At 53.7% G+C, this 12,769-nt stretch overlaps 1 protein-coding gene across 1 annotated transcript in view; it reads right to left on the bottom strand.

Moving 5' to 3' along the window:
* ADCY9 (adenylate cyclase 9) overlaps nucleotides 1-8,292 on the bottom strand; it is a gene marked incomplete at both ends in the record, with an annotated part of 59,088 nt that extends 50,796 nt beyond the window's left edge. The window contains one exon of the mRNA XM_079542774.1: nucleotides 6,600-8,292. Coding sequence (XP_079398900.1) covers nucleotides 6,600-8,292 — 1,693 coding nt within the window. The remainder of the gene's footprint in view (nucleotides 1-6,599) is intronic.
* Nucleotides 8,293-12,769: the final 4,477 nt, after the last annotated feature.

Genomic DNA, 12,769 nt, shown 5'->3' with positions numbered 1-12,769 from the left:
CAGTAAGCAGCAGAAGGGAAGCCTCTTCTGTGTAACAAAACAGCTCTCCAGACAAGGATTCCCACCATGACTTCTGGAAAGCACTGAGGCCACGGGCACCCAAACCTCCCTGGATGGATCCGGATGTGAGGTTCAGCTTTTTCAGTGAGGTTGAGCATTTTCAGAAACACCCTCAGGATGCACGTACTGAAACACCATCCACAACTCACAGCCGTTTCACACCATCAAGATTTTGAACTCCTTTGGGAAACGCTACCATGGAACACCAAAGCGTGAGCAAAGCTTCCCGCAGAGGTGGGTGCATGTGACTTCAGCAGCAACTCCAGGCCTTCTGTTTACAGCTCTGTGCCCACGGCAAATTCCAGCACTGTGATGTTTCATAACCACAGACGTACACGTTCGCTTCACATCCTCAGCAGAAAAATTCAATTAGCCATCGCTACGGATTCCAGAAACCGGGCTGAGGCGTGGCGGGTGCTCCTCTTAAATGCTTTACTGGGATTATGAAACGACTATTAATACATTTTCTCATCCTCATGTGGTATTTTTAAGAAAGCTCTCTGCTTCCAGTTGGTGCCAAGCAGCAAGTCAAACATCAAATATTATTCATATTGTCTCATTAGTATCCTACATGTACATACGTGATAAAATCTGTTTCATAATGTATCATAGGAGTGATGTTAGCCCCAAGACGACGACAGTCAGACTGAAAGCAAAACAAGTAAAAGCCTTTTACATAACGTTATTAAGTAAGAACCAAGTTCTAAAGTCTAGCGATAGATGGGAAAAGCCACCAAAGTCCCAGGCCGAGGCCCGAGAGCTGCTAGCAGGACGTCTCTCAGCAAGGTTCCCCCTCCTGGAAGCTGTGGCCACTCTTTCTGCTGCTGCAGCCCAAGCACTGACTTCCTAGAAGCACTCCCCTCCTGTGCAGCTCCCGTTGTCCAAACAGCGGATATTCAGAGCTAACAGCACACCCGGTCTCCCTGCAGTCATGCCCTTGCAGCAGCATTTCCTCATGACATCCTGTCCATAACACTGGCTGTGGCACAGCACTTCCAGATCTATCTGCTGCAGTCCCATCCAAGTCGGTCAGAGGATAAAGATGCCTCGTACCTCGTGGAACGGACCTCACGTGGCCATTAAACAGCAGTTCAAATAAATAACTGCAACAATTGGACTCAGGAACAGCTACACAAAAACTAGAAGGGAGCTAATATACCTAACATAGCATACAGAGAACAGCTAATTCTATTCCATGCATTAGGAATAAGCATTAAGCAGAGGAGTAGCAAAGCCCTAGACTACAGCAAGTCAGGATAAGCCCAAGTGCAGCAGCTGTGAGCACAGACACAAAGGAAACAGTCAGCTTACCCTTGGAAAACCTCAGGTAGGCAAGGATCTCCAGCAAATACCCTCACCTCCACTGCCAACCCTTAAATGAGGGCTGGAAAGGGGTGGATCCTGGCCTCAGCCCTTCCAGTCACTCAATACATTGCATGCACCTGAGCTCCTCTGGGCTGGCCCTGCCTTCCCCCCAGGTGCTCAATCACTGCTTCAGGCCATGACTTAGCATTTCTGCTACAGATGGTATTGATTATTAACTGGTTTTCCTTTCTTTCTCTCCTCCTTTTTCCTGTTCTGAAAGCATAAGGTCCCATTACCTCTTCAGCAGACTTGACATCCCTGCCAGTTCCTCTTCCCTGCTCCAATTTGGAGGATTTTTCTCACAGCAGTGCTATTGCTATTTCACGACCATAACGTGATCTCCAAATGTATCGAGCAAGCTGAAGACAACAGATTCAGCAGTGGTTGAAGACAACAGCTTGAGCAGTGCAACACAAGGAACGAGAAGCGCTGTCAGACTTGTAGCACATATTTATGGGTGTTTAAACGGTTTGCAAAGAATTCCCACCTAAGTTATTGGAGCAAATACAAACCTAGAAGTTTGAAGGAGCACTTTGAACCCGAGGGATGCTTGCCTAATGAAAACAGCTGGAACATATCGGAACCAAGAAACCTGTCTTTCCCTACAGCCTCATACTGGGAGACTGAGCACTGCAAGGCTAAAACATTTTTGGAAAGAAGGAAAGAGAAAATGTGTTCAGCGCTGTCAGCCTGGGTTGAAGGCAGCACAGAGGCTCTTGGCTCAGCAGTCCTACGGCAAGCAGCTGCACTTGCACACCCTGCACAGCCTCAAGGCAAGTTCCAACCGACTCCTGCAGGGCTGCCCCAGGGCAGGTAGGTCAGAGTCCACTACAGTGTTAATGTGGCAGTGCTGATGAGCCGGCCCCACAGCAGCAGCTCCCGCTGGATGTTCAACATTTAAAGGCTGGGATTATTGTTATTTTTCTTCTTTTTGAAGGACAGAAGTGAGATCAAAAATGGTCTAAAAATAGCGGGGAATTTTCAAGTGTCAGCTGCAACGGAAGCAGGAGTCGCTGTCTCTCCTTACAGAGCCAGCAGGGATGGAGGCACAGAGAGCCACACACCGCAGAGCGGGGAGAACAGCTCTAATTCACCAAATTGACACTCTACAGCAACCTACAGAGCCATGAAATCCCAGTGGAAGTGGTGCTTTAAAGCTGTGGAAGGAAGTTCTTACATCTTCCACCTGCCAGAGGGAAAAGCGAAGCTCATATTGTGAAATAAATGGAGGGGGAGGGGGGGAAAGGAGTTTAAAATAATCTATTCAAATCACACATCCGTCATGACAGGAGATGAACATAAATTATGTGTCTTTCGCTGTGTTTTGTCTTTTCCATCAATCTTTCCCCCTGATAACCCTCAATATGAAGGGTTTCACTTAAAGAATAGAAAGTTCTCTTCCATTCCAACAGTCCCTCACACGCCTCTGATGACTGAATGGAGTACATACAGAGCAGGGAGTTCAGGCTTGTGAGCTGCAGCGCACCAGTCTGCATGTCAACAACGATATTTCAGGCAGCCCAAGAATCAGAGTAGAAAACCTCTGCAGACACCATCACAGAGCCAGGCTGTGTCCCATGCAAGGACAGGGCTTACACATGGCTTTTCACTGCCTGCAGTTGGAAATCGGCGATCAGAACTCAGAGCCTCGAAAGCCAACAGATGAGTTTCCCCCAAATAACAGACCAGCTTAGGGGTGAGTCCTCTCAAGACAGAGGTATTTTTCCACTTGGTCTTGGTTGAAGAGCCACCCAGCAAACATCCTTCAGCATTGGGAGAAGTTCATCTTTCCACATCTCTCTGCCTGGCATTGAAGGTGATGAGCACCAATACACAAACAAAACCAACCATGTTTACTTTCAGAAGAAGCCCCTTCATCCTATCAGGCAATATTCTGAGGAAATTCAACCACCTAGATCCCTACAGCAGGGGGCTTGGAGCTACATGATCTTAAAGGTCCCTTCCAACCCAAACCGTTCCATGATTCTACAATGATTCCACGAACTCCTGCCTCAATAACAGCAGCGAATAGCTCAGATGGTGTAAAAATGACAAGCTGGCTGCTCAGCTTGAGACAGCCTGGGCAAAGAGCTGCCTAGTGGCCAACAGCCATGAATGCGGGGGGAACTTCGACAACAGTGACTTGCACCAGGCTAACAGCACACACACACCTCCCAAATGGAACCACGGCTCTGTCACACGATGCTCCATAAACAGAGCCAGCATTCTTCCCCAAGATGCTCATGCATTTTGAGTGCTCAAAACCGGACGCCGGTGACCCTGGTATTTCTGGGAATGCGGCTGGCTGGCAAACAGTGAGCGTGACCTCCTGAGCAGCAAGAGGGAGAAATGCAAACAGACGAGAAGAAATGGAGCAACAAAGAGCACAACAACAACATTTCCATAAGGACTTTTTATATCCTGAAAGGAGATCTCTGACTCCACAGAGGAGCCCAGAAGGGACACGTTAATGTCATCGTCTCATGTATTATGTGACTCTTGCTATCTCTCATAGCCCTCAATAAATCTATTTGCTGGGAAGCTTAGCTAGAAAACAGAAAATGCAAATTGTCTGAAATGCTACAGCAAAAGACACAAAGTGGACTCTGGGGTTTATCCATAGAAGACATCACAGCAACACTGCTCCCCTGTGCCTCCATCACCTCCATGGGGACGAGGTGCAGTGCGGACAGAAGGGCTGAGCAATCTCACAGTGACAGCAGACAGAAAAGGGCAAGCGCTGCAAGGCTGTCAGTGGCTGTTTGTCCTTGCAAGTTTGGTGGGGCAAGAAGCCCTGCTGCTCGAAATAAGAAGACATGGATACATCCTATCATTTATCAGCCAAAGGGGGAAGAAAACATAATTTCAACCTAGAAACTCCGATGACCCTCAAAGCAACACGAAGAAAGAGAAACTGAGTTATGTCCTGCATCCTCCCAAACACAGGCAGGGCAGCAGGAGGATGACTCAGGGCACCTCTGCCACCGCTGTACCACGTCCCAAAACCCAGGGCAGAGCTCACATCAGCATGAGCCCTGAGCCCTCAGCACCCCACGCTGCTGAGGAAGAGCTGGCTTGGCAATGCTGGCTCAGCTTCAGCTAGCAGCAACGGCAGCACAGGCAATTAAGAGATAATTCACCAGGCACACGACATAAAAAATAGGATATCATTAAGATACCAAAGGTTGAAAGGAAGCTGAGAAGTGAAGTGTTGGTAGGGAAATAAAGCTTATGCCTGTTATCTCTGCAGCACTTTGATACTTGAAAAGAATAAGACACATGACATAATTAACCACAACAAACTTCCTCTGTTCTGCTGCTGCTATCAACTAATGCTCAGGGAAAACAGTAAGGCAACGGAGCTGCCTGAGCTGCATCAGCATGCTGCAGGGATAGCAGCCTGCTCGCAGGAAACCCAACCAAGAACTGAAGTCTGAGAAGGATCAAGAAGCAGCAGAGCTGGCACAGGGTACCACTGCTCTACGCAGTGCTCTTGTGGTCTCCTAGAAAACACGGACAAATGCACGCAAGTATTTCAGAGCAGTACCGTCAGTCTCCACAAGTCCATTCACGTCACTGTGATGAATGACATTGAGCACAGCTATAAATTTAGCAAAAACACTTAATTTCACTTGCTGCCAGCCCTTCACTGCATCTAGCCATAAAGTCATATGGAAGAAGGAAAAGAAGAGTTTAAACACTGCAGGGTTGTTTCTCTACAATCAGTACAGAAATCTGTTGTTGATGCTATTTTTCTTTTCGCCAGAAAGGCAAAATTCAGCTTGGGCTAACTGAGAGATCACAGCTGAGCCTTTTTTCTCCAAAGCACACTTCACACGTACGCATCGGCGTCGACCCATTTCAAAGAAATCCGTATTTTTAGAAGTCAAACAGAAAGCTCAACCCCAGCGCACACATCTGCTGCGGCTCCACGGCTCCCAGCCGCCAGCATCCGTGTGGATGTTTGTCCTCCCCACGAGCCTCATTTCATGCTGGTGCTGCATGCACACAGCTTGTTCCCCAAAAATAAGTCTCTGTGTCACACCCCAAGCAGCACCTGCCAGGCGAGCGCTGCCGTCGCTCCCGGCGCTCTGCCCGTCCTCATTTGCTGACCTTTCTGCAGCCACTTTGGCCTCGTCCCGTACTTACGGCCCCAAACCTCTCCCTCCCCCACCCACAACGTTCTCCTGCAACTCCTTTGGTTCCTTCCACGCCATTTTCCATTCTTTCCCTATAGAAGGGTGTACATTTATAAACAGAACAAACAAACTCACGCCCTGTTTAAGGGCTTGCTACACAAGATTCTAACGAGATTCCGTGCTTGTTTTCACTTTTCTATGACCGGGGACAAACACCCCTGTGAGCCAGCAGCATGGCCATGGGGGCAGGCAGCTCCAGAGGGAGCTGGGCCAGCGTGTGCAGCTCTGTGCCACAAGCTCTGCTGGGAGTTTCATTGGAAAGCCAGTGCTCTGCAGAGAAGTGAGCACCAGCCCCTCACTCCAGCCGTACGAGGAGCCAACTGATCCCCAGCTTCTTGTCCAAATCGCCAATCTGCAGTTTCATTCGGAGCTGCAGACAGCACAGCATCTGCCAGCACGCTGAGCCACCCCACTAACTTTTTCCAGCGTCACTCTGAGCCGTAACAACTCGCTATCAAACTGCCAAACTCGCAGCGCTCGCTGCGTTCTGCGAATCCAGCTGTCAGCTTTCCCAAGTGCCTCCGCAGTCCCAACTCTTTCGGTGCCAACAAACTTTTCACAGATGCACATAATTTCACCAAACACATATGCTGTATGTATGGCACATGAAGTCAATTAACAAGTTTATTTACTGCACTGAAGGATGACACAACAGCACAACAAAAACCTCTTGCAGACAGCAAGCGTGTTCACCTCTCCTCCCTACAATGCTACATGCTCACAAGTAGTTTAAAGGAGTTTTGAAGTCAAAGAGTGCTTTGAGTACTCCCCCAAAAAAGGCATGAGCTCCTTCACGCGCCTCATCACCACATCCTTCTCTCCAAAACTCCTTCAGCACCGCTGATCCCCAGCACGCCGACATACGCGTACAGCACGTTCAATCTGCAAGTCAACAAGCCCAAAGCACGCACGGGGGAAAACATATTCCCTTGTAAAAGGAAAAACAAGAGCCGAGTACAAAACAACAGCACGTACCTTTTAACTGGTCGGCCACCACGCTCTGACCGACCCGCTCTGTCACTTTGCCATCCTCCATTTCATAACGGTCGTCCAGATATTTCGCAGTAGCTTCCGAAATATGGACTTTCCCAGCCACCCCCAGCTGCTCCATCAGATTGGCCAGGTTGACGTCGTTGGACCACACATCGAACTTGAACCTCCTCATTCCCAGGATGCCGCACAGCACCGTCCCGGTGTGGACGCCGACTCTCATGTTGACCATTTCTTTTTTCTCCTGGCAAAACTGCTCAATGGCTTTGATCATGCCCAAGCCCATCTCGATGCAGCAGTAAGCATGGTCGGCCCGTGGCTCCGGGCAGCCGGCCACGCAGTAATAGCAGTCCCCCAGCGTGCTGATCTTCTCACACTTAGTGTCCTCGCACAGGCGGTCGAAGCGCCCAAAGAGGTCGTTGAGGAGCCCCACCAGAGCGTGGGCAGATTTATTGGCGCTCATCTTAGTGAAGCCAACAATGTCTGCAAACAGAATGCTCACCTGCTCTATCTGCTGCATTTTAAAAGGCCGGAATATTATGGGGGTCTTTTGGATGGAGGGCTTCTTCTTTCTGTTCTTGGGGCTTGAGGTGGAATGACGTTTGATGGAGTTCTCGCTCTCATCATCGCCCTGTTTCATTAAGTCATCTGCTATTATTCTGGGCATAACAGAGTGAATCATCCTCTCTTTCAGGGCTTTTTCCACTTCCAAGTCTTTCCCGTGCATGATGGACTGCCCCACCTTCAGGAACGTGCTTCTGGACCTGACTTCGGACATGATAAATAAATGAATGCCGATGGCGTGGATGCAGATGTGAAGGAAGGCTTTGCTCAACAGCTCCCAGTAAACCACGCCGCCTCCGAGCGGCGTGAAGCAGTTCTCATCGCGGAAGCGATACCCAAAGGTCTCAAAGAGGACCGAGTAGGACAGCCCCAGAAACAAGCTCAGATACAGGGGTAAGTGCATCACCGTGTAGAGCAACAGGAGCACTTCAACACACATGGAGAAGCTGCCCACCTGCGACAGGCAGGTGTCTGCGGGAGCGGCCGGGGCCGTCTGGTTGGACACATCACCGCTCCCCGACAGGGGATCCAGGGCCTGGAACTGCGGGGCCAGCGTCAGGGCGAACACCAGGAGCGTAAGCGTCAGCGAAGTCCACACGTAACGACGGGCGTAGGCCTTGGTGAACGTGAAGGCAAAGAAGGCCAGGCACACCAAGAGGAAGCACAGGGCCGGCACCATGAACACCATCCGCTTCTCCCTCATGTGCACGCCGAAGTAGATGCCCCAGAGCAGGCAGGCCACGCCGATGTAGAAGAGGGCGTAGCGGAAGCGGCGCTGGGTCTGCGGGAAGCAGCGCTCCATGCACGCCTCCTCCAGGTTGGTGGAGTCGAACTTGGGGTCCCACCACCGGGACGAGGCTCTCTCGAAGAGCTGCGGCAGTTTCTTCTGCCGGCGCGGGCCGGGCCCGCCGCCTCCGCCCGCCCGCCGGGCGCCCCCCGACTCTCCGGAGCTGCAGCTGGACGAGATGCTGTACTTGCAGCGCTTGGCCGAGGCGCAGCCCTGCTGCTGCCGCGGGTTGATCCTCACCGTCACGCTGTTGCTGTCCCCGCTGGAGTCGCAGCTCACCTCGGTGCTGTGGTGATGCAGCAGCTGCTGGTGCGGCGGGGAAGCCATGTTGTCGGTCCCTCCCGAGGAGCTCCTCCGCGTCGGATCCTTCGGGGCCGGGAGCTCGGAGGGCCGCCGAGACCGCCGCTCAGTTTCCCGCCCCGGGCAGCGCCGCAGGGCTCCGCCGCCGGCCGGGCAGGGCACGCAGCGCCGGGGGCCGCGGGCAGCCCCGCATAGTCCCGCCGCCTCGCGCGCCTCCGGGCGCCCCGCGGGGCCGCCGCCCGCCGCCCGCCGCCGGGGCGGGGCGGGACGGACGGCCGCTCAGCGCCGCGGAGGGGCCGCCGGGCCCCCGCCGGGAGGGGCGCGCTCCTCCATGTCGGCCGCCGCCGGTTCCTCTCCGCGCCAACGGCCGCCGTGCGGGCAGCACTCCCCTCGCGGCCGGGCCGGCCCCCGCCGCTCCCCCCCCCCCCTTCCCCCCCGCGCCCTTACTCCGCCGCGCCGCCTCCGCCCGCCGGGACTGCCCCACCGGCCGCCCCCCGCCGCCGGGCCTCGGGCCCCGCAGCCGCGCGTTCCTGGCGCCGCGGGCGGCGAGCGAGCGCCTCTGGGCGGACCCTCCGCCGCCGCGGGGCCGCCGCCGCGCTCCCCTCCCGCGGGGTGGTGCCGGCGCCGGGAGCCGCGGAGCGGAGCGGAGCGGGAGGAGGAGGAGGAGGAGGCGGCGGGCGGGGACGCTCGCTCAGGCGCGGCGGAGCGCGGCGCGGGCGGACACCGCCTTCCGCCGGCGGCTGTCACGGGCTGCGGGCGGCGCGCGGGGCTCCGCGGGGCCGCGCCGAGCTAACGGGGCGGGGAAGGCGCGCGGCGCAGCCCTACGGCCCGCCCGCCGTCCTGCCTGCCGCTATCGGGGCCGCGCCCCGCGCCGCGCTATCTCTTCCTCCCAGGCGCTGCCCTCCGCCCCGTCCCGCACGGCCCCGCGCCGCTCCTGGCTCGGCCGTGCTCCGCTTCCTCGGGACCGCGCGGCACAGGGACCGCAGCCTGCGCTCGTCCTTAATACGGAGCCGAGCGACGGTGCGGAACGCGCCGCGTTCTTTTGGAACGTGTTCTCGTCTCCTGACGCGCTCGGCCGCCGAGGCGATCCGTAACCGAGCAGCCCCGTCGCTAGCGGTCGTTGTTTTGTTTCGGCTGTGGCGCCGCCGTCCCGTCCCGGCTTAGCCGAGCTGGGCGCTGTCGCTGCGGCCTGCCCCGGGCTCCCCTGGGAGCGGCCGTCGATTCGCCCAAACGAGCTTTCAGTACTTCGTGAAGGAATCCTGAAGTGTGCGGGGAGGAAGAAGGGAGCTCGGGAATCGTTAGAGCCCGAACGGTTGCTGAGTGCCTCAGGGTGTCATTGAGAAGAACGGGGTGGGTGTTCTTCCAGGTAGAGACGTGAGTTTTCACTCCGGCATGAACCAAGTCGTGACTTCGCTCTGTTCCCTTGTTAAGTAAAGCATTGGTTGTGCAAAGTGTAGGAAAAGCGGACACTATTGTATCTTAGTACTGAAACGTGGGCTTTAATTCAACATCCAAAGCGTAGAATAGTCGTCATTCAGGTTGGAGAAGACCTCTCAGATCCCCAGGTCCAACCCCAGCCCACCCCCCCATGCCCACATCCCTCAGTGCCACATCCCCACAGTTCTGGAGCACCTCCATGGACGGTGACCCCATCACTCCTGTGCAGCAGTGCCACTGCAGCACCGCTCTTTCTGAGCAGGAACATTTCCTAACGCCCAACCTGAAATGCCCAGGCACAGCTTGCAACCTCCCATCCTATCGCTGTTACCCAGGAGCAGAGGCCAACCTCCACCTCACCGCAACCTCCTCTCAGAAGGTACAGAAGGTGATAAGGTCTCCTCTGAGCCTCAAGCAGACTGCACAATCCCATTTGCTGAGCTGCTCCCCATAGTGCTGCTGCTCCCCACCCCTCACATCTCCGTTACCCTCCTCTGGAAGGTTCCTGCTTGCACTGTGAGCTGCGCACAAAGGCAGGGCAGCTCGAGCGCATTTACCCTGTACACATGAAGAGGAGACTCAGAAGCAACAGAAATGTGTCTTGTTCCCGTTGTGCTCCACAAAGTAGGACTTTGTGTGTGCTGAGAACAAACAATCACATCAAAGATGCTGCGTACATCACAAGTTTTAACCGGAGTGACCCACATGATCCCAGGTTTTGGTTACTTGCTGCTCAGAGACTGCTTTTGATCTCCGCTAATTAAGTCATCTCCTCTTTCCCAGCTTGCACATGCTGGCTTGGAGGACAGTGAGATGGGATAAAGTGGGACCGACGAGACACAAGGCTGGTCCAACCCCACTGGGGAGCTTCAGGATCACCCTGTGTCCTCTGCCCCAAGGAAGCTCAGGTGTCTGAGTAAATTTCTTTTAAACCCATGCCACTAAATCCATGTATTTAGTCTATAGGATTCAGTTTACTTCCCTTCTCAGAGGCACAGCTTTGTCAGCTCTCCTGATGAGCTTTTGTTTGACATTCATAATATTGTACTTCGCTGCTTATCTGGTGGAGCTGTGCGGAACTGTTCGGGGGGGGCTCTGAAATGTGGCAGCCCACATGATGCTTTTTTAGGCTTCGCAAGCCGCCTCCACGAGGCACAGAACACGGATGGGAACCGCCGCCAGAACAACACCGGTACGAATGCCTGCCGTGGTGTAGCTGTGCTCTTCAGGAGTCTGTGCTTTTGTTGTATGCTGGTGCAGGGAAACTTACAGCCTGGAAGAAAGGCAGCACCATGGATGTAGACTGTTCATCCCATCTGGCTCTGGAAACAGCATAAATACTGAAGGAAAATATGGCAGAACCTGTTCAGTCCATGCAGAGACAGTAATGCTCAAGGGAGAGGAAGAGATGCCCCTTCCCCGCTGTCCCACGCTAACAGAGAGCAGCGTTCGCCCTATAACAGACTTCTGCTCAGCATCACTGCTGAGCTTCTTCTGGACAACCTCTGGGTTATGGGGAAAAAAAACAGACATTTCTGACTTCTGCTTACAGATGAGCAGCTAAACAGTAGGCAGTGTTTTGGATGATTGTCACTCCTCTTAAATTCAGATTCACCGTGATGCTCATCTCACTTTTCCATGAAAGCAGAGTGCAGGGCTCACCTTTGGCATCTTTTCCATGCAGAGCAAAGGAAGCTGAGTAAGTGGTGCATTCTTCTCACTTCCTCACGGTGGGCAGGTTCTTTGTGACTGCTCTGTATTCTCATCCTTCTTCAGAAGGGGCTCAGATTACCTACGTTACCAAAGCAGCTTCGTCTCCCAGATGAGATGCTCTGCTGCGCCGTGCCGGATGCACTGCAGACCCTGCTCACTTGGCAGTGTCTGCCGCTGGGACGTGGCTTCCCCTGAAGCTGCCTTTCTGTAAGACGAAGGCAAACTTCAAGTTTATTGCTCGTTCCATTCATAACGAGAAGTTCCCCTGACTTGCCAAGCTGCTGAATCAGCTCGGGCACCTCACCCTTGAGTCAGCAAAGCCCGAAATAGAAACTCGCTCTGTTTCCGAGCACAGGAAGCACCACTGTTGTCTGCAAACACAGCCACATCCAACATGGTTTTTTATAACTCCAGCTCCTCGTTGGAGGAACTTGAATGACATCCTTAAAAACAAAACAAAGCAAAACTGTTTTCTTACTTGCAGTGGGGAAGTTCAGATCGGTATGAATGGAGCTGCACGGGGTGGAAGCTCTGAGGAGTGAGCAGTGGGAGGACAAGTGGCAGGCAGGGAGGCCAGCCAGCATCAACCCCCAGCGTGGCTGCAGCTGTTCCGGATGGTCAGAGCTGGGGACAAGGGACAGCCAGGCCAGAGCAAAGCCCCAGGCCATTGAGGAGTGGTGGCAGAAACTGAGGAGCTAATTGGAGCTCAGCTGTGCAGATGTCCATCCGAGATGCCCTGAGCAGAGCAGAGTCTTTCCCTACCAGGCCACGACCATAAAAATAGCTAAAAGCAGTGATCATGACCAACACTTGCATTCAAGGGGTGTGGGCTTACTTAGCTGTAAAGTCATCAGCAGGACTTCCATGAGTAGGTGGCAGGCAGTGAGAAGCCACGTACAACCAGTCTGTATGTGCTGCACTGGGGAGGAGTTTCTATGACTCCAAGTCAGGCCACTGAGAAATATAATCCCAGTGTTAATTCACATGTTTTCCCTTCTCAAGAGGCTGAGCTCATGTTTTACCTTGCAGATGCACCATTAACCATTTCCAGCACACCACAAGAGAAAAATGGCAAACAACACCTTTCTGTTATCGCAGCTCGCAAATTTGAACAAGCTGCCGTCACAGAATCATCATAGAATCATCACAGAATGGCCTGGGTTGAAAAGGACCACAATGATCATCCAGTTCCAACCCCCTGCTACCAGGGGGTTCCAATCCACCAGACCAGGCTGCCCAGAGCCACATCCAGCCTGGCCTTGAATGCCTCCAGGGATGGGGCATCCACAGCCTCCTTGGGCAGCCTGTCTTCACTACATGGTTTCTGTGGGAAGAATCCGAATGGATAAAGGAG

The sequence above is a fragment of the Tetrao urogallus genome (assembly GCF_951394365.1).
Source record: "Tetrao urogallus genome assembly, chromosome: 15".
NCBI lineage: Eukaryota > Metazoa > Chordata > Aves > Galliformes > Phasianidae > Tetrao > Tetrao urogallus.
This window is presented reverse-complemented; position numbering and strand designations above follow the sequence as displayed.